At 45.0% G+C, this 20,984-nt stretch overlaps 1 protein-coding gene across 6 annotated transcripts in view; it reads left to right on the top strand.

The window, feature by feature from the left end:
- The window catches only part of SHC3 (SHC adaptor protein 3), a 183,768-nt gene that overhangs the window by 85,082 nt on the left and 77,702 nt on the right, over positions 1 to 20,984 (top strand). For all 6 annotated transcript variants that reach the window (XM_070459402.1, XM_070459401.1, XM_070459400.1 and 3 more), the window contains 2 exons: positions 15,091 to 15,154; positions 17,623 to 17,742. In XM_070459402.1, coding sequence (XP_070315503.1) covers positions 15,091 to 15,154; positions 17,623 to 17,742 — 184 coding nt within the window. The remainder of the gene's footprint in view (positions 1 to 15,090; positions 15,155 to 17,622; positions 17,743 to 20,984) is intronic.

Genomic DNA, 20,984 nt, shown 5'->3' with positions numbered 1-20,984 from the left:
ATTCATTCAGACCTCGTTATGTCCTGTGATGACATTTTATGCTTGTCTTCATGCAGGCACTGCCCCACATGTTACACTCCATCCTGTCTCGTCATCCGTGTGCGTGGGGCTCCCCATCCTTCACCCCATCCCACCATTCCCATTTCTATGTGCTCACTGCTATCAGAAGGAAAAGAGTCTTTCTTGTTTGTCTCTACATTACCAGACCTTCATCTTACTTCCTGGTAGTTTTTCCCTATGTCTCTTCAACAACATCATTTGTCCCATGATGTTCCTAACACCAACCTTGTGGGTTACTTGCCTGTTTCTTTGGTTCCTGTCCAAGGTCCTGCTCCAGACCATCCCTCTGTTCTCAGTAGCTGCCTTCCAGGCTCCTCCTGGTCCACTTGGGCCCAGCCGCCCTTCTCTCCATTTCTACATCTTTGCTTGTACTTCCCTTTCCTATGGCACCCTTCTCAATGGAGAGCCCACCAAGACCCCTGGAGGGTCAGCCTGTGCCCAGTGGCCAAGGACTTCCCCACTCTGACCCTGCACTTGAAGGCCCGTGGTCCTTCCTTTCTCTGAGGCCTTTGTCCTGTCACATGGTATGAGGTTGGATGTGGTCCTTCCTCCTCCACACTCCACGCACTTGGCCTCCCTTCTTGTATCAGCTCTAAACCCATCCCATGCAGGTGGCTCTTCTCTGGGTCCATCCCCACCGCCCACTGGGTCTGGTTATTCTGCATACGCTCAACCCTCAAGAGGGAAGGGCTGGCCCAGCCCCACTCCAGGGCCAGTGCTGGCCTTGTGGTCTCAGATGACCTGCTTGGTCTCCCCACACCCCAAAAGGAGAGCGAAATGAACAGGGGTTTGAACGTCTGCCCCCCTGCCTCTTGTGATCTAAGTGAGATGCTGGGTCTAAAGGTTCTCTTCTTACCTGACCTGGCTCATCAATGCTGAGTGCCCACCCATTGTGTGTGTTCCTGGGATTGTGTGTGGACCCGATGATGTGCTTGGGTAGCTTTTGAAGTGCAGAGATCAACTCTGGAATGCTGAGCATCCTCGCAAGAGATGAAAGCTTGGAACTCTGGGGCCGTGCCCAGCATCACCCAGCAGTGCTACATAGCCAGTGGTGTTGCCTCTGGTCACTGTGGGCTGTGGCAATGGGGCAGGATCTCATACCCGAGGCTGGGGTCCCTTCTTCCTGTGTGACCGTGGAGGTGCCTGCTTCCTTCCTCACAGTGGCTGATGGCAGGCAGTCCCTGGGTCACTGAGTGCATCGGGTGAGTTAAGGTGGCCAGGGCCTCCCCACCATCGCCTCTAAGCAGGCTCAGGGCTGTGGAGCCCCAAGGATCTAATTCAGATTTTGACTCTTCTAATATAATGTGATTCTGGGAAGAATTAAGTACCTTCTCTGAACTGAATTCATATTGAAAGTGAAAATGAAAGTCACTCAGTTGTATCTGACTCTTTGAGACCCCATGGACTGTAACCTGCCAGGCTCCTCTGTCCATGGAATTCCCCAGGCCAGAATACTGAAGTGGGTATCTGTTCCCTTCTCCAGGGGATCTTCCCAACCTAGGGATTGAACCCAGGTCTCCCGAATAGCATTCGGATTCTTTACCGTCTGAGCCACAGGGAAGCCCAAGGAAACCGGAGTGGGTGGCCTATCCCTTCTCCAGTGGGTCTTCCAGATGCAGAGGTCAAACTGGGGTCTCTTGCAAAGCAGGAGTCTCCTGCTTTGCAGGTGGATTCTTTACCAGCTAAGCTCCCAGGGAATTCATTTTATCTTAGTTCATTTTTCCAAAGGGGAAAGATGGTGGCTACATCTCAGGGGTGGTAGCTCAGCAAGATGAGGGGTGTGAAGACACACAGCAGAGGCCAGTTTCCTTACTCTTGGGGTGCTGGCTCCCCATGGAATGAGCATATATGTATGTGTGTGTGTGTGTGTGTGTGTGTGTGTGTTCGTGTGAGCCCCCTCCTACAGCTTAGAGTCCCTGTTTGCAGGGACCCTGAAGATCCACCTTCTGGGTCCCAGGCTCCCGTCCCCTCTTGCTCTGCCCCTTAAATTGAGAATTACCTTCACACACAGGCAGCTGCCCAAGCATATTTTTTTGGAAGTTTATTCATTGTTTCCTAATGTTTCCCTCAAGCCCCATCTCCTTCCCTCTCCCTTTCTTTTCTGCAAAATCAATCAGAGGGACTTGTTTTCACACTACATAGAAACAGGCAAATACAGACAGAAAATCAGACAAGAGGGCTAAGAAGGGAACTCCCTCCAAGTAGAACAGCCTGTGATGCACAGAGTTTGTTGAATGATCAGAGAAGGGAAATGTCGCTTGTTTAAATAAACACCCACATGATGGGTGCCTCCCATAGGAAGGGGTGAGATTAACACCATTTGTACATGAGGAAGAATCAAACCAGATTTTCTCTCTTGCTTTCCAGATGTACTGTCTCTCTGAAAGGCACTTTCTGAGGACTTGCGGAGGGGGACCTTCACACCCTTGGAGTGCCCCGGCCTCCTTGGTCTAGCCAGATGTGTGTCCTGAGCCCCGAATTCCCTGTTCTCCACAGCGAGGCTCCTGCCCTGCCCCCTCCCCTAATCCTGCACTTCCCCACCTCTCTGGGGGTCTCCGCCTCCTTACCCACAGGGTGCTGTGATCACCCTTTTGATTGACCGCCTTGTAGTTCTTGCCTGATATTAAACATCTTTTTGAGAAAAACAACCCATTGTGTCTATGTGGTCTTTATTTCTAGGAATTTGTACTTTGGCTTCCTATATTACATGCTGCTCGTCTTCTGGAGTTTGTTTATATAAGAATCTGTTGTTCTATTAATAAAATGGTGACAGAGAAGATGTTTGGGGACCAATGAAGTAGGTCCCCGGAAGAGGCGGGAGCGTACTTCTTCCTCCCCTCCCCTTCTCTGACCCTTGGGCTCCCCAGGGTTCCTCCTCACTCCCCCTTCGACCCCCAGTGGCTGCTCTGAAAGGGGGAGCTCACTGAGATGGCCCCCACAGGAGTAGAGGAGGAGGTGTCAGACTGAGACAGCCCCTGAGTTTTTGTGAGGCTGGCATGCGCTCCCCCAACCCTGATGTCAGGAGGCACAGGAGGAAGCAGGAGACAGAGGACAGAAGGAAAAGGTTTAGACCAGCTTAGCCAGCTTAGCTAGCTCGAATAACTCCTGTGGGCTCTGAGCTATAGCAGTCGCCTGGCACCCAGTCTGGTGATGAGAGAGGCAGGGGAATGTTGCCTCTGAGGTGCAGGGGCCTGAGAGAGGAGGCCTGGCTCTGAATTTGTTCATCGGCATGTCATCGGTCTCTCCACTGGGCCCTTTGCTCTCTCTAAAGAATCAGCTAATCCCAGAGGAGTGGTCTGTCCCCAGCTAGAGAGTTTCTTTAAGATGTCAAACTGTCATGATATACAGAAAATAATGACAGAGGACGTGTCTGTGTGAGGCTCAGGACTGTTAAATAGGGCTGCACTGGGGATCCTCCTGTTGGCTAAACCTATTTTTAGCTGCTGCCTCCAAGACCTGCATCCATCCACCCACAGGATCCTAAAGGGGAAGATCTCACTGGGAAATGGCTTCTGAGCCTGCAGTGCGGTAGAGAGCACGGCCAGCCCAGCCTAGTGTCTGGCCAAAGGGACCCCCACAACGCTGTAGCTGCCATTTTACAAAGGAAAGGGAATGCAGAGGATGGAGGGAAGGAAGAGCAGGTGTCTGGTCCAGGTTTAGGCAGTGCAGCCAAGACTGGAGCCACAGAGAGGCTTGATGATGGAAACCTGTCCTGACTTTACCAGACGTGGTTGGGAATCTTGGACCCAGGCTTCTCCCAGGGAGTATGGGAACAGGCTTGTTCCTCCTCCTGTGGTCTCCCAGTCACACACAGAGCACCATCATGTATAGACTGGCGTGCATTTCCTGGAATTTTTATATATGCAGAGTCAGGTGGCACTTACTCTCTTTTGTCTGACCTCCCTCATGCATATAACTTTGTTCACACTCATTCACGTTCTGTGTGGACCCCTAGTCTGCTCTTCTTCACTCCCAGCACAATTTTACTCCAAATATGGTTTGTTTACCCATTCCATAGGTTTTGGATATTATGGCACCTGGTTTTTTTACTCACGGCCCCCATCTTGCTCAGCACTCAAGCTCCGCAGTGGATTAGAAATGGTGCTGAGGACTTCCAAGGCCTTATGTAGTTCTGAGATGGTGAAGATGCTAAGATTCTGAGTCAGTTGGTGACCTTGCTGAGGAACATGTGGGTGGACTCTCCTGAAGTCCAGAGAGAGACGGGTTCAGAAAATGCACCATCTCTGTGGACCTCCCATGTGATCTGGTCTTGGAGCTGAGGGTTCAGTCCTGGATTCCAAGCAGGCTCAGGAGCTTGCTAGCTGTGTGATCTCAGACACTTTGCTTAAATACTCTGTCTTCATCTCCTCAACTATAAAACCAGCATCAGTGGTCCTATCTGCCAAGGATGTGTGAGGATTAAATGAGGCCACACCTTGAAAGAGACGGGGGTTCAATCCCTGGGTCAGGAAGATCCCCTGGAGAAGGGAATGGCAACCCACTCCAGTATTCTTGCCTGGAGAATCCCCAGGGACAGAGAAGCCTGGCAGGCTACGGTCCATATGGTCGCAAAGAGTCAGGCATGACTGAAGTGACTGAGCATGCACACATTCCTTGAAACATGTAGAACAAAGCCTGGAATATGTCAGGTCCCCTTTTGCTTTTGGTGGTTGTTCAGTTGCTCAGTCTTGTCTGATTCTTTGTGACCCTGTGGACTGCAGCACACCAGGCCTCCCTGTCCTTCACTCTTTCCCGGAGTTCGCCCAAGTTCATGTCCATTGAATCAGTGATGCCTTCCAACCATCTCATCCTCTGTCACCCTCTTCTCCTTTTGCCTTCAATCTTTCTCAGCATCAGGGTCTTCTCTGGTGAGTTAGCTATTCATGTCAGGTGGCCAAAGTACTAGAGTTTCAACTTTGGCAATAGTACTTCCAATGAATATGCAGGGTTGATTTCCTTTAGAATTGACTGGTTTGCTTTTGGTATGTGTATCCAAAGGGTCAGAGACTTTGAGGTCAGGTTTGCTTGCTTCTCCTATATTTCTGCTGTGCTGTAAGGAAGCAGGTTTCAGTGGCATTGAGTTCTTTAGAGCCTGTGGTATTTGATCTCAGAAGATGAACCTCTTTTAAAAGCTGGCATTAAAGATAGATATAGGCAGGGTTTCCAAGGTCTGTGGAGTCCACGCTCCTTTGGGCAGCCCCATTTAACGTCTTGGTGGCTGGCATTCAGAGGGAAGCGGGACTACCTTGCCTACAGCACAGTGTGGGTCGTGGACTCATCCTGGTTACCTGAGAACTTGGCTTTTTATAAACTTGCACCTGTCCAAAAAGAGCAATTATGAGGTGTACCTTTCTCTTTGATTGGCTTATCAGCATCTTGAAGCAGTTGAATTGGGAGCACTTTTTCTAACCCACCAGTTAGAATGTTAAAGGGGAAAAGAAAATTCAGTGGAAGTACTCATAAGAATAAATAAATAAATAAATAAATAAATAAAACATCTCAGCGAGAGATGTCTGTGACCACCACCAGTGATCTTGAGCAGACTTTAGTTATTTAAATCATTAGGAATATTAGGTTTAATATTGTCTCAGGGAGCTTTTTTCTTTGGTTCAGACATTTTTAGCAATCTCAAAGGTTTATGTTTCATTTTGGAGATATCAAGGTGCTTAAGGAATGTCTTTTCTACTTTTCTGTTGGGCTTTTATCTTAAATGAGAAATTATAGGATACTAGTTTTTGTATCTCTTTAGTAATCAGCAACCAGTATTTATTGACACCTACTATGTACGTGTGTCTGGGGCAAATCACAAACATTGGGAATGTTGGGATAACGATGGCAGGGTTGACTCTCTAAAACTGAGATAGTTGGGGAACTCGCTTTGGTATCTCACTGATTCTTCAAGTGATAGAGATTTCAAAATCCATGGCTCTGTTTCTCCTTGCAACATACCTATTGTTGGAAAACTTAAGTGCTTTTGACCTGTTGTGGTGAAATTTCTTTTGACAAATTAAGTTGGAGGTTATTTTTGGTGCCTAATATTGTGTTTAATGCTGTGTGATGCTTTAGATTGTAGGTGTTGGGATATTTCCACCCATCTGCATGGATGAAGCTAGGAAGAAGCCAGCTGCTCTAAGCTCTCCTCCTGGCACATTGAGCACCCATGTGCCCTCTAACCCTGACTGGCAGCCTCCTGGCCCCATCCTTGCTGGGTGTTGGCTCTCATACCTTGCCTGCCTGTCTCATGGCTTCACGATGGAGATAATGGGCCGCTTTCAAGCGTCTTTGGGGGAAATGAAGGGCCATGCTAACTGTGAGAGTGAGCTGTCTGTGGCCCCACCCTTAGCTCTACTCACCACTATCAGGCAAGTCTGTTGAGTTTTCTTCTCCAAATGCGCCTCTTTTTCTTGTCATTTCACTGCAGAAGTCTGGGCTCGTCTCCCTGCCTGCTGTTTCTCAGTTCCCTCTGTCTGCTGCTAGGTTAATGTCCATTCAGTTTTATTTCTATCATATCAGCCCTGTTTCTTTTTTCTTAAATAATTTTTTTTTTTTTTTTTTTTTTGGCGTACAGTTGGTTTTCAATGTCAAGTTAGTTTCTATTGTACAGGAAAATGAATCAGCTCCACACATACATATATCCCTCTTTTGGATTTTCTTGGCATTTAGGTCACCACAGAGCATGGAGTAGAGTTACCTAAGCTGTACAATAGGTGCTCATTAGTTATCTATTTTATACGTAGTATCGATAGTATATGTACGTCCATTCCGATCTCCCAATTTATCCCACCCCTTCCTTCCTGCTTTGGTGTCCATATGTTTGTTCTTTACGTCTGTGTCTTTATTTCTGTTTTTCAGATAAGATCATCTATACCATTTTTTTAGATTCCACATATACTTGTGAATACGCAATATTTGTTTTTCTCTTTCTGACTTATTCCACTCTGTACGACAGTCTCAAGGTCCATCCATGTTTCTACAAATGACCCAATTTCATTCCTATTTTATGGTTAATATTCCATTGCATATGTACCACATTTTCTTTATCCATTTTTCTGCTGATGGACTCTTAGTTTGCTTCCATGTACCCGCTGTTGTAAATAGTGCTGCAATGAACATTGGGGTGCATGTATCTTTCTGAATTATGGTTTCTCTGGTTATATGCCCAGTAGTGGGATTTCTGGGTCATATGGTAGCTCTCCATACTGTTCTCCATAGTGGCTATATCAGTTTACATTCCCACCAAAAGTGCAAGAGGGTTCCCTTTTCTCCACACCCTCTCCAGCATTTACTGTTTTTAGATTTTTTGATAATGGCCAGTATCAGCCCTATTTAAAAGGCCTCTGTTTGTCACTCCTCAGAGCACCTCTGAATACTTCTTGGGCCTGGATCTGAATTTTAAACCCATCTGTTTCTTTCTCCCAGCTCTCTGCAAATCTGAACCAGTCTGCTATTTCCCAGACCATCCATTGCTCCATAAGGCTGCCCCTTCTATTTCCATCATGTCACGCTTCTCTGATCCCATTTCCAATCTGTATTTTCTCCTGAGATCTTCTACCACCCCTGGCCTCCAGCTCCTTTAGCATGGAGGCTTCTCTGTGGACAAAGTGTACCTGCGTTTTTGCTTCCCTGAAAGACAGAATTGCCTTCTGGTAGTTGACAGTGCACGTGCTCTGGCTACTGCTTTCTCTAGAGTATTCCATGAGTCATTGGTCTCCTCCTCTGCTCTGTAGGTTTCTTGAGAACGTAGACTGTCTTGCTTCTCCACGGTGGTCAGAGCTCTGATGGATTTGGTGTGGCATGGGAGGATCAAGGACAGCTCCTGGGTGTGGGGTGGGGGTAGATCTTTGGGCCATGGTCCTGTTTTCTACCATGGGAAGACCAGGGAAGGAATGCTTTTAGTAGGGACAATCAAGGCTTTGTTTGAAACCAAGTCTGAGAAAACTTTAGACAATAAGCTGAGATAGCAACTGGATGTGGTAATTGTCTATAAAATCCTGGTACCAACATCCTGGGAAAGGTTGAAGCTGGAGATGAAGACAAATGAGGCCTTTGGAGCTAGAGATAATAAGATACCTGAGGACAGAAATAGGTAGAGGTAACCACAGAGTAAAATTGGACTCTGCCTTTGTTTAGCAGAGGTCCAGGCAGGGCATGGCTCCAGCACTGCTGGAGGGCTAAGGTGTGGGATCACCACAGATGGGTGTGGAACTTTCTTTGCTGTTGTTTTCCCAATACTCACCCGGAAGGCAGAATGAATGAATGATGCTGGGAATTATGGAGAGGACTTCTCTGGCTAGAGTCCTGTGTCTTATGGTCTCTACCCTGCTAATGTGGACGGGGCCAGATGGTTTCCTCTTGCTTCAGACACAGTAATGGTCTTTGAGAAGATGACACAGACTTTGGCATGTGTCACAGGGAGCTCGGGCAGCCCAGCAGATCCATGGAATTGCAACGTTGAGAACTTAAGCAGGAGGGAATGTGTTTGGAGAGAAACTACCTATAGCTGATAGAAGGTGCTGTGTGCAGGAAGCACCCTAATGGATCATGAGCCTTCTGAATCCATGATAGAAAGCATTCAGCTAAAGAATGGGGCTGTGTCAGCAGCAACAGGCTGGAGTTACTCCACGGGTGTGATGCTAGTAGGGGCAGGTGTGTGCTATTTCATAGCACAGGCAACCAACTATTCCTGGAAGAGGAGGATGGAGCTGTCAAAGAAGCAAGTTCAGTTCAGTTCAGACCCTCAGTCATGTCCAACTCTTTGTGACCCCATGGACTGCAGCAAGCCAGGCTTCCATCACCCTCTCTGTGAGTTTACTCAAACTCATGTCCATTGAGTCAGTGATGCCATCCAATCATCTCATCCTCTGTCATCCCCTTCTCCTCCTACCTTCAATCTTTCCCAGCATTGAGTTCTTTTCAAATGAGTTAGTTCTTCGCATCAGATGGCTGAAGTATTGGAGTTTCAGTTTCAGCATCAGTCCTTCCAATGAATATTCAGGACTGATTTCCTTTAGGATGGACTGGTTGGATCTCCTTGCAGTCCAAGGGACTCGCAAGAGACTTCTCCAACACCATAGTTCAAAAGCACTAATTCTTTGGTGCTCAGCCTGCTTTATGGTTCAAATTTCACATCCATACATGGCTACTGGAAAAACAATAGCTTTGAGTAGATGGACCTTTGTTGGCAAGGTAATGTCTCTGCTTTTTAATATGCTGTCTAGGTTGGTCATAGCTTTTCTTTCAAGGAGCAGGTATCTTTTAATTTCATGGCTACAGTCACTATCTGCAGTGATTTTGGAGCCCCCCAAAATAAAGCCTGTCACTGTTTCCGCTGTTTCCCCATCTGTTTGCCATGAAGTGATGGGACCAGATGCCATGATCTTAGCTTTCTGAATGTTGAGTTTTAAGCCAAATTTTTCATTCTCCTCTTTCACTTTCATCAAAAGGCTCTTTAGTTCTTCTTCACTTTCTGCCATAAGGGTGGTGTCATCTGCATATCTGAGATTATTGATATTTCTCCTGGAAATCTTGATTCCAGCTTGTTCTTCATCCAGTCCAGTGTTTGTCATGAGGTACTCTGCCTCAGAAGCAATGAGTGTGCCTATTAGAGGAGTCTGCTGAAACCCTCAGTCCTAGCCTGAGGGCCCAGACCTGGGCCTAACAGTGACCCTCAGTGGTCCCTGACTTCTTTGTATGCATCCCCAGACCCCCATCCCAGCCAAGAAACCAGAAGCTGTGGCCAGAGGATAGGAGGCACCTTCTTCCTTGGCCACCAGAAGGTTTTGGGCTCCAGGCAGTGCTAACAGAGGGAGAAGAGCTCTAACTTTAAATGATGTTCCAGGCTTTCACTATTACACTGAGACTAAACATTTTAAATCACTGGAAATAGGAAAATGGAGTCAGTTGTAAGTGATTGAGGACATTTTCTTGTCTGGAAGTGAGTTGACCGGAAGTGGGGTGTGTCCAAGGGCTTCATCAGGAGCCAGAGAGGAGCTGGCTGCCTGAGTGGATTTAGACAGAAGATGTTTGGGCAGTAAATTTGTTCTCAGATTGCACCATCTACTTGTCCAGATTATACAGAGGACAGAGAGGAGTTGGGCTGAATAGATCCCTAGGGCTTTCTACAATTTAGAGGTAGAGTCATGGAGAAGGAGAAAAACTGACCAGGAACACTCAAGAGGGTGGAGCATGTCAGAAGTGTGTGGAAGCAAGGAGTCAACAAAAGGAAGTATGTCAAGGAAGTGAAGACAGGAGATCACCTGTCGATTTGGTGCCAGGGAGGTTGTTGGCGACTTTGCAGGGACAGTTAGTGTGAACAAGAGTGACTTGGAGAAAGCTGAGGAGGAAAAGGGAGGTGAGAGTGGAGAGGGCACTGTCAACAACGCTATTGATAGTTCATTTAATGGCAGTACCATAATTTGTTGAACTGGTCCCATGGTAGACATTCTTTCCCATCAGCATGTTAAAGACTTTGCTGCAATCAGTGGTGCTGTATATAAGTCTTCTGTCCTGTTTCTGAGTGTATTTAGAGGATGCATTCCTGAAGGTAGAACTGCTGGTTGAAAGGGTCTCTGTGTCTTTTGTTTTGTCAGGGATGTGGCCAGTCTGCTCCCACAGAGGTTATACCAACTTACACATTCTCATTAATGCAGGTACTTTACCTACAAAGTCTTACCAAGCTTAAATCTTTGGCTGTGAAAGTTGATTTTTAGTATAGTCTTTAATTTGTATTCTTACTATGGTGAAGCTGAGAATCTTGTCATATTTTCAAGAGCCATTTATTTCCTGTGTGAACTCTTCCTATCTTTTATCCATTTTCCATTGGGTTTTTGATGTTTTCTTTATTGACTTATAGTTATCTCTTTGATTGTGAAATATTGCCATTTTTTTCTTGTGCATGAAGTTTTATGATATTGTGTCAATATTTTCTTTTATGGCTTCTGTATCATTCTAAGAGATTTAAAAAAAATCTTCCTGGTTTTCTTTTAGTACTCTTATGGTTTCATCACAAACAAATTAAATTTGTGATCCATCTAGGATCTGTTTGCATATTTATATAAATATAAGATAGGAACTCAACTTACTTTTTCCTAGATGGTTACCCAGGCACTTAAATGCTCCCCACTGGGTAACTTTTCCCCTCAACTGATAAACATTACCACATTTATTCCATAGGGGAGGAAAAACTTTTGTGCTCTACCCTCCTGTGTTCTTTGCCTGGGACCCTAAAATTAGACTAAGAGAAGACAGATTAATGAGAGAAAGATGAACTGTTGATTAAAGCATGCAGTGCATATCCACACAGTGAAACTCAGCGTTGAGTAACTCAAAGAAGTGGTTAGAACTTGGGCTTATACCGTAATTGAAGAATAGATCTGTACAGAATTGACAAGGCACAAGGGAAAAGAGTGAGTTTCTAAGGGTAACAGATTGTGGAAAGATAAAATGCATGAGGAAACTGATGGAAGATAAGAGCTAGTAGCAAGGTTTGCTATGCAGATTCCTCTGGTGCATCTCTTAGTTGATCTAGGTCTAGCATTGTCTCCAGCTTCCCTGGTGGCTCAGAGGGTAAAGAATCTGCCTGCAGTGCAGGAGACCCAGGTTTGATCCCTGAGTCAGGAAGACCCCTGGAGGAGGAAATTGCAACCCGCTCCAATATTCGTGCCTGGAGAATTCCATGGACAGGCCATCAGTTACAGTCCATTGGGTCACAAAGAGTCCAACATGACTGAATGACTAACACACACACACAGCATTGTCTCCAGTTGTCCTTCCTCGTAGAGAGGAGAAAGAAATGCCTTTGAAAATTCATGTCCTAATTTTAGGCAAATAGGGGAAGTGCAGGAAGCTTTTCTTGTATCTGCTTCTTCTCAATTGCCTTCAGCTCAAAATGATCCTTACACCAGAGAGGCATATTTGAGGGTGGCAGGCTCTACTTATCTACACATTCTACATACCTCTACTTTTTGTTTTTTCATGAAATTGATCACAATTTGTGATTATATGTGTGTGTTTGTTGCATACCCAACCCATTAGAATATGAGTGATAAGTGTAGAAATAACCCAGATGTCCTGTTTTTCTTCTTTTTTTGTTTTAGTCTATAAAATGTGTGTGTGTGTGTGTTTGGGGAGATTGGGTGGGCAGCAATGAGACTGTGAGTAGGGAGTAAGGTGATGCTGCATGATTTCAAAGGATATAGTACTGTATTCCAATGAAAAAGTTATTAAATCTCAAAGGTACTGACTCTAACAATGAAAATTTTAGACTGAAAAAGGGACGATGGTGAAATCATGAGAAAGTAAGGAGTAGCATCTGGGACTGGCTATTGAAGCCAGTAATTGTACTCTCAGATGACTCTGGAGGTGCCAAACATTCCATTTTCATATTAACTGAACTCCAAGGTCATGGTTGACTTACCAAAATGGGATCTCACTGGACAGAATGTTAGGATGCAATTTCCATTATTAAAAACAGGACAAAGCACAACTGGAAGCTCAAACTAGGATTAAATGAACTTATACAAAGGCTAAATAATGATTGCTAAATGAACCAATTGAAATAGTACTGATCACCAAGAGGCACTCTGCTAGGGGGTAAGGAGGAACAATAAAAATTGTTACATTTAAATTAGACTTTGAAGTTCAAGCTAATTTCAGTCATCTAACTATTGCACTTATTAATAGTTGTGTCACATTTCTATTTCAAACAGAAATGGATACCATCAACCTGATTGAAATGAGAATTTACACTCGTGAGGAATATGGTCATTAGAATCAAGTTTCTGCCAATGATGAAAGGAGAGCATTGTTCTGAAAAGCAGCTTGGTTTGCAAACCTCCTTAGGGATTCTAAAGGCTGGCTCACAAGGGGGATCCCTAGGACTTCCCTGAGTTCATGAGCTCTGAGACATTTCTAGAATGTCTTACATTTGCAAAGTTTGAGGCCAAAAGGTTGAGTCTCTGAACATGCCCTGAGATGGTTGCTTCTCTCTCTATGGGAGGGATAGAGATATGGGATTTGTTTGATAGACCATGCTTATTATTTGCAACATTTTCACCACAATCCCATTCTTAATGCTCACTGGTCATTTCCACCTCCCAAAGTGGTACATAGGTAGCAAGGCCTGTTGCCCAAGCTTCATGGCTTGACTACATAGGACATTTGACGATGTGTAAGCTACATACTAAATTGGACATTTGACATTTCTTTTTTGAAGCCTGTCATCCAAGACCAGTTTTTTCCCTCTTGCATGTTGGTGGAAGGGAAAAGAAATCTGATGCTTACTAGGGGTATTTAAAAAATGACTAACTGGAAACTTTTCACCAAATAATGTCTTTCTAGCCTGCTGGGACTGTCAGAGACTGAACTCCTTTGCTCAGCTAAATATATCATTTAATACAACACACACAGTGCAGACAGGCATCAGACTTTTAAAAAATTAAACATAAAATATAGTAACTTTTTTAAAAATGCATGTTTCTCTAGAGAAAGGACTTGACTCTATTCAATAAGGAGTTTACCTTTAGAAAATACTTTGGATGATCATTTTGATAGAACCACTTTTAGAATAAGAGTATTTTAAAATAAATGACTAAGGATAAACATCAAAAAATTTGTTTCTTTCAAATAAACTTTTTCTGCATCATGATGATTCATTGTCTACAGTTTTTATGGCATCTGAACTTTTAGAATAGTATTTCTTTCTCCTTTCTCTACAGTGAGTTGAATGGCAAATGTAAAGCTTATCTTAATAGTCTCTTGCTTAATCTGACAAGGTCATATTTCTCTTAAAAGCATTCTGTGGTGACAGTAGTAATTTTTCTAGATGATAGAAATAATTGCAAGAAGTATTCAGCTGAAAAAGTTTGTGACATGTCACTGAGGGCCCACTATCTTCTTTATTACACAATGTGTCTCCAAATTCCTATTTATTATTTTTTTTTATGTTCTTTTACTATTTTGTCCTTTTCCATGTGGGAGTTATAAGTTAACCCAGCTCTTTTGGGGGCTCCTGACTTTGAGGCCTCACTTGGCCTATCACTCATCATTTCTCACTGAGGCTGAGTCACAAAATTGTGCTATGCATGCTTTCAAGCACCCGCCAGAGCCATGCTCTCCCCAGCTTCCAGCATCTGGACTATAGCAGCCTCCACCTGGTCTTACTTTTCCACCCACCCACTGCTCCTGTGGGTGCCCTGGGTGGCTCAGTGGGAAAGAATCTGACTGCAGTGCAGGAGACCCAAGTTCGATCCCTGGGTCAGGAAGATCCCCTGGAGGAGGGCATGGCAATCCACTCCAGTATTCCTGCCTGGAAAATCCTATGGACAGAGGAATGTGGCTGGCTACAGTCCACAGGGTTGCAAAGAATTGGACATGACTGAGCATGCACGCACTGCTTCATGCCTCCTGCCCTGCACAGACCTGTGGGTCAGACGCTCTGCTGCTGGGCCTCCTGTCAGTCCCCCTTGGTACCTAGATTCCTTGTCTCCTTCCTCAGGACTGTGCCCAGCACACTGTAGCTACTCTAGAAATGTCTGCACAGAGCCTCATTTCTGGCTCATTTGTATACCCCCGGAGTTCCTCTCCTCTTTCAAAACTCTTGATTTTATGATATTTAGTAACTGCAGAAGCTGGGAATAACACTCAGAGGACTGAATTTCTTTTAATTACATTCTGACTCACTCCAGAAGGATCTTGATCAATAGCAGTGGTTGATTAGGATTGGGCCTTGTGCCATGACCACAGTCACGGAGAGAACATCCAGAAAAGTACACTTCAGCGCTTCACGGCAGTGATTTTCTAAAACGGAATCTTAGCCAAATGTTGAAAAAGAAAAAAGCAAGTGTGGCATTGATACATATCACAGCCTTAGGAAATGGCCACTGCAACAGATAGAACTATGATACCGGCAGTCAGAGGTTCTAAGAGGCAGTGCGTGTGGATTTTTGGTTTTGTTTTTTGTACGTGTAGACAATCTGGGTTATGTAATCCTGATGGATGTGATAAAATGGATCTCTCTTCCTGTCCTCTTAGGGAAGCCATCAGCCGGGTTTGTGAAGCTGTCCCTGGATCCAAGGGAGCCTTCAGGAAGAGAAAGGTACCAGCCTCCCAGCTCTCTGTCTACCTGTGTCTCCTTTATTTTTTCCCACTTCTGTCACCACGCAGTATCTTTAATCACACACAATTGTTCAGTTTCTCTTTCCCACGGCCTGGCTCTTGTCACCATTTTTTTCTTTTTTTTTGGCTGAGCAGTGGGGAACCAAGAGGCATCCGTTGGTTTCAAGGGGGTAACTTACGGTGACAATGTAAGTGACAATGATTCTTGCCACTTTTAAAAACAAAAAGAGCTTAGATTCCCTCTTTGCCATATGGTTGATGAGGACAGTTAGCTATCAAGGCTAACTGATAGTGTTGCCAAAGTAAACACCCCAGGTCTACTCCCAAAGCCCTGTAAACCAGGGCCAGATGCTCTTCTCAGCTCTTCCGTACATTAATTAATTTCATTTGAGCAACTCTTTGTGGTTGATGCCCTCAGGGGTGTGCTGTTAAAAGTTGAGCAACAGGCTCTTGGGGTGGAGACTGAGAAGCACTAAATTGGTCATGTTTGCCAGTTTCTATGGGGTAAATGCTCCACTATGGCCAATTTCAAGCTCTAACCTGATATCCCTAAAGGGCATTGGGAAGAAGTGTGTTTTAGGTCACTGTTAACACAGCATCCCTGCCACATGTAATGGATGTAATGAACAGCATGGGCATGCATACTCAGTATCTTGGTCATGTCTGACTAGTTGTGATCCCATGCACTGTAGCCTGCCAGGCTCCTCTGTCCGTGGAATTTTCCAGGCAAGAATACTGCAATGGGGTGCCATTTCCTCCTCTAGGGGATCTTCCTGAGTCAGGGATTGAACCTGAGTCTCCTGCATCTCCTGCACTGGGAGGTGGATGCTTTCCCACCGAGTCACCAACCTGAACAGCATAGGTAATAGCTAATGTAGCAACAGTTAGAAAGTGATTAGTTTTAAGTGTTCATTGCTTGTTTTATAAATGTAATTGATTTAATTGGAAGTCTACATAAATTAATTTTAAGTAGCAGCTCCTTTTAATGACCAGCTCATTGTTGTTGGTCAGTCACTCAGTCATGTCCAACTCTTTGTGACCAGCTCATAAAACTGCTAAAAAATCAATAATTGGCTTTCGTTAGCTAGAACAAGCCAGCTCTGGAATACCACTGGATATTTCCATTTTACAGATGATAGAAACTGAGGTTCAGGGATGGGAACTTACAATGCGAGATGGTGGAGCTGAGCTCAAGCTCAGGCCGCCTGGCTTCAGGGGTTGCACCTTTAATCCCTTGACCTTTTCATCCTGGAGGTGGTTGGACCAGAAAGAAAAAAAAAAAAAAAAAAACTTGATTAAGAGAAAACATAGAAAAACTCTTTCCTTAAGTGTCTAGTATATACATAATTAAATGCCCACCGTCTGGACTTTTCTAAGCCTGGACTGAATGGTGGGGAGTGTGTGCATCCCTGTTTTCGAGTCTGTCCCAAGGCTGAGGTTCTGGGACAGGTTGTGTCATTGCTTCCGCTGCTTCCAGGGCTGTGGGTCAGCTCTGCTTTATAGCTTGCAGACATTGGTGAACCCACAGAGTAACTGGGTTTCAGGTAGATAAGTTTGGATGAAGGCTCAACTTGATGTGCTAGCCTGTGTTTCAATCAGCCCATGGGAGGCATAGAGGACCAGGCAGGCTCCAGAATTTTGAAAACAGGAATGCTTTTATAGTCTTATGGTACTTGACCAGCAGTTCTCAGGGTTCTCTTGACAAAAGTGGGGGAAGCAACTTCTATTTTGAGGCTTCACTCTGGTATACTTAATCAGAATCTCCTGGGTGGGCCTCAGGCATCTCTCTTTTTAAATAGCTCTGGCAGGGGATTCAAAAATAGTGCCTGCCTGGTTAAGAACTAATGTGCATTGGCATTTTAGAAGAGGGCATGTTCTAATCTGAAAAGGAAGTATGGGGGGGCAGTTGGTCCCTGTGCCAAGGACAGTTCTGGAGGACTGTTTTATGCACCAGTTGGAGCGGAACTGGGTCTATCCATCCTTGTGCTGGCCCCAGACCCAACAGTTTTAACTGGACCATTTGATTGTTCATCAGCCCCATGAGCTGGTCCATTTAGTCTAGTCCTGAGTAGTTTCCTGGTGGGATGAAGCCAGTTTCTGAGGCTGCAAAACTTGTGGCCTGTGGTGCTTTCCTGAGGCTTATGAGTGACCTTCATGAGACGCATCCCAACACTAGTTGCCTGGTGTACTGACACCTCTGACCTTCCTGCAAGGTCCTCATCTCAGTGTGTGCGTGTTAGGTGTTTTAGTTTGCATACTGCATACTCTAGAATTGATGTGTTAGGGTCAGATGCCACCCTCCCAGCTCATTTCTGGGACATTGCCTTCACAGGCCTGATGAGATGGGAAGGTGGAGGTTGGAGGTGTGGCGGATGGAACAGGGTGGATTCTCTGACAGTGCAACCTCCAGAGAATGGAAAGCTAAAATAATGCTTCTTTATTTCACAGCCTCCAAGCAAAATGTTGTCCAGCATCTTGGGCAAGAGCAACCTCCAGTTTGCAGGCATGAGCATTTCCCTGACCATTTCTACTGCCAGCCTGAACCTGCGGACGCCGGACTCCAAACAGGTCTGTGGGCGCCCAGGCCCTGCCCTGCCCAGAACCCCCAAACCGTGACTGTTTGAAAGGGCTTCCCGTTTCCAGCTTTATTGGGTCCCTGTGAAACACATTTGTATAAAGTCTTCACCAGTCTACAAATCCTGGCCACTTTTAAAGTTCATCAAGTGAGTGATAGCTGGAATTGGGTCTTTTGAATTCTGTTATAAATTACCTTTTATTTGTTGGGGGAAGGAAGGAAAATGCATGAAATAACTGATTTACTTAGAGTTAAAAAGAGGTGTATTTGTATATGCAAAACTTTCCTATCAATGTCCCTTTGCCCCATTTTTTCTCTTATGTTGTATTTTGTTGGTTCTACAGCCCACATTTAATTTTCACATTTATTATCTTTGAAATTGTCACATGCTGTGGTTTAATTGATAGTATTTTTAATTTCTTAGCGGGTCATTATTTTGGAGGCTCTCACAGTTGAGACTGTCATGGAGTTGATGTGACGAAGTGCATCTGTGGCACATCCAGTGTGGCGGGGTCCTGGCTGACAGAGGTGGGGGTGATGAAGCTTACTGAGGCAAACTTTGTTGAGGTAGTTGGGTTTTTCCACACTGTCTGTCATTTAAGTTTCTTTGACTGTTAGTTCGTTCAGCTGGGAAAGTGGGTGCATGAGTAGCTGTCCTGGAACCAAGAGAACTTTGGTTCTGAAGGCCAGAGGAAACCAAGGAAGTGAACACGCTCAGCTCTGGGTTTCTGCTGGCGGCAGTGTAAGCTGGGATTCAGCTGTGTCTCCATGGAGGCGGCTGGGCAATCCCAAGACCTCTGAGTGACGCACTTCCCCACTCTGCAGTGTGTTACCGGGGATGCCCAGGGTTACCTTCATCTTGCTAAACATAGTCATATTTATTGATTTCCACACCCTCAGGTGAGCAAGCAGCCTGCCCAGCTTCATTTAGGATGAATAGGACTCCACCTCCAACCCCAGATGCTGAAGTAAATTCTAGATCTGGCATAGAAACGAGAGGCAATGCCTAGGCTGTGCTTTGTCGTACTGGATGCCATTTCTCACTCCATTCCTTTGTCCTCACTCAGCTGATGGATAATTCCTTGTCTTTTCTCATCGGCCCTTCTGAGGGCCGGGTAACCAGTCATCTCATGGTAGATTAGAAAGATGCCATGTGCTCAGCCTCTCTCGGGAGCTGCCTCTAGCTGTGGTGGCTTGGGATGTAGCATGATTGAGCGTGAAAGTTAATGAGATAGGTTTCCTCAAGGTTCCCCTCACATGCCCACGTTCATTCTTTTTTTTTTTTAAACATTGAAATATAGTTGATTTACAATGTTTTGTAAATTTCTACTGTACAGCAAAGTGATTCAGTTATATATGTTTTATATGTATATATTCTTTCAAAAATTCTTTTCCATTATGATCTATCACATGATCTGAACATAGTTCCCCGTGCCATAGTGTAGGACCTTGTTGCTTATCCATTCTCTGTATAAAGGTTTGCATTTGCTAATCCCCGACTCCCAGTGTTTCCCTTCTGCCTTCTCCCCGCTTGGCAACCACAGTCTGTTCTCTTCCATTTTTATTGCATGTGACTGTTGCATCTTTTGTTTCTAGGAATCCTCAGGCCATGGTCCTCAATTTTGTGAGATCGTTGTAATGCCACCTTATACTTCGTGTCCCACCTCAAAAAATAAAAAGGGAGAGAGAGGCAGGCTCTCAGAGCAGAAAGGATGAGGTCACAATGGTTGGCCTTCCCCATCCTGTGGTTGGGGGCTGGTTGGGTATGTCCTGGTCTCATGGTCCTGCCCTGGGGAGGGAGTGCTAGTCCTGTGCAGATACATGAGCACAGTCTGAGGAAGGTTTGGCAGGAGCCGGAGCTCACATCCCTCAGCCTCTCCCGAGTTTAGGCCTGGCTGTAGCAAATTGAGAAGGAGCTTGAGTGGGCATGCCCTTCCCGATTCAGAGACACAACCTAGCTGTCCTCTGCAGAGCTCGCAAGGAGGAGAAGCAAGATGAAACACCCTCAGAGCAAAACACATCTTTTCATTAATTAGCTCTCATTTTCTTACTCTCCTTTTCAATTTCTACTCTACCCAAAGGGACAGCATAAAATCATGCAGAAATGGTCATGTTGACCAAATATGATGTTCATTTTATTCTGAAATCTTTGATTTCCAAATCTCAGCTTTAGGGCTGCTTTAGAATAAAAAAATTTAAAAAATTAACAAGCAGAAATGAACAACTTTAGAAGTCACAGTTTGTCATCATTTGGGGACTGCTACGTCCTCACTGCTCTCCTGGGAGCCCCCTACCCCCAGACTAGAGGCAGGAGACAGAAAGCTGCAAAAGGCAACTATTGGTTTGATCCAGCTGGGTTTGAGTACAGGCTACAGAGCTAGACTCACTGATTTTATTCATGTGTATGCTCAGGATTCTTCTAGATTTTGAGTAGTTTTGTGAATGCCAACAACTGAAGTAGGCATTTAAAAATATCTCATTTTATCTTATAATTCAGTTATAGCTTTGCTTTGAGTTTTACTGGCGCACGATCAGAAAAATCCCTTGGATGGTAGGATTACGGCTCTGAATTCTGCCTGCCTGCCTGCTGGCGAGGGCCTGAGGGGGCTGTGCAGAAACAAACTTGGTTATGCTGGGCTGGAGGCAAGAGTGCTGTTCCCACCCCCGGAAATTTACTTCAGTGTCATTGCATTGTCTTTAAAAAGATAAAAATAGCAGGGAAGACTTATGTAGCTTTTTAAATTTAGGGCAGCTTCTAATTTGCTCAGTGTCTACTAAATTCCTCTGTATGCTGCAGTTGATAATGCTAATGGAAATTTCCCATTTTAAAATTAACTTGGAACATCCTTGCTGGTTTTTAAAGTGATCAATGACAAGAGTGCTGGAGAGGGCATTGATTTTGATCTTGGATGTAGGCTAAGTCGTGTGCTCATGCTACAAATTGGATGAAGTAGAGGACAGCCACATTTTCCTCCCCTCCAGCTATGGGGTCTTTAGACCCCATGTGTCTTTGGAAACAAACTGCACAGTTGAAGTGTTTTGGTGTGTGGGTGAGACATTTTCCTTCTCAAAGAGGCATGGTTATTAAGACCCTCTGTGTTCAGTTCTCAACTCTGCCTTTTATTAGCTATAGAACTTTGAGCCAACTGCTTGCTTAGCCCCTGGGAGCCTCAGGCTCTTCATCTGTAAAATGGGATTGCAATAGTTCTTACCTCACAGGGCTGCTGTGAGATGT

Source organism: Odocoileus virginianus, chromosome 31, assembly GCF_023699985.2.
Source record: "Odocoileus virginianus isolate 20LAN1187 ecotype Illinois chromosome 31, Ovbor_1.2, whole genome shotgun sequence".
Taxonomy (NCBI): Eukaryota; Metazoa; Chordata; class Mammalia; order Artiodactyla; family Cervidae; genus Odocoileus; species Odocoileus virginianus.
This window is presented reverse-complemented; position numbering and strand designations above follow the sequence as displayed.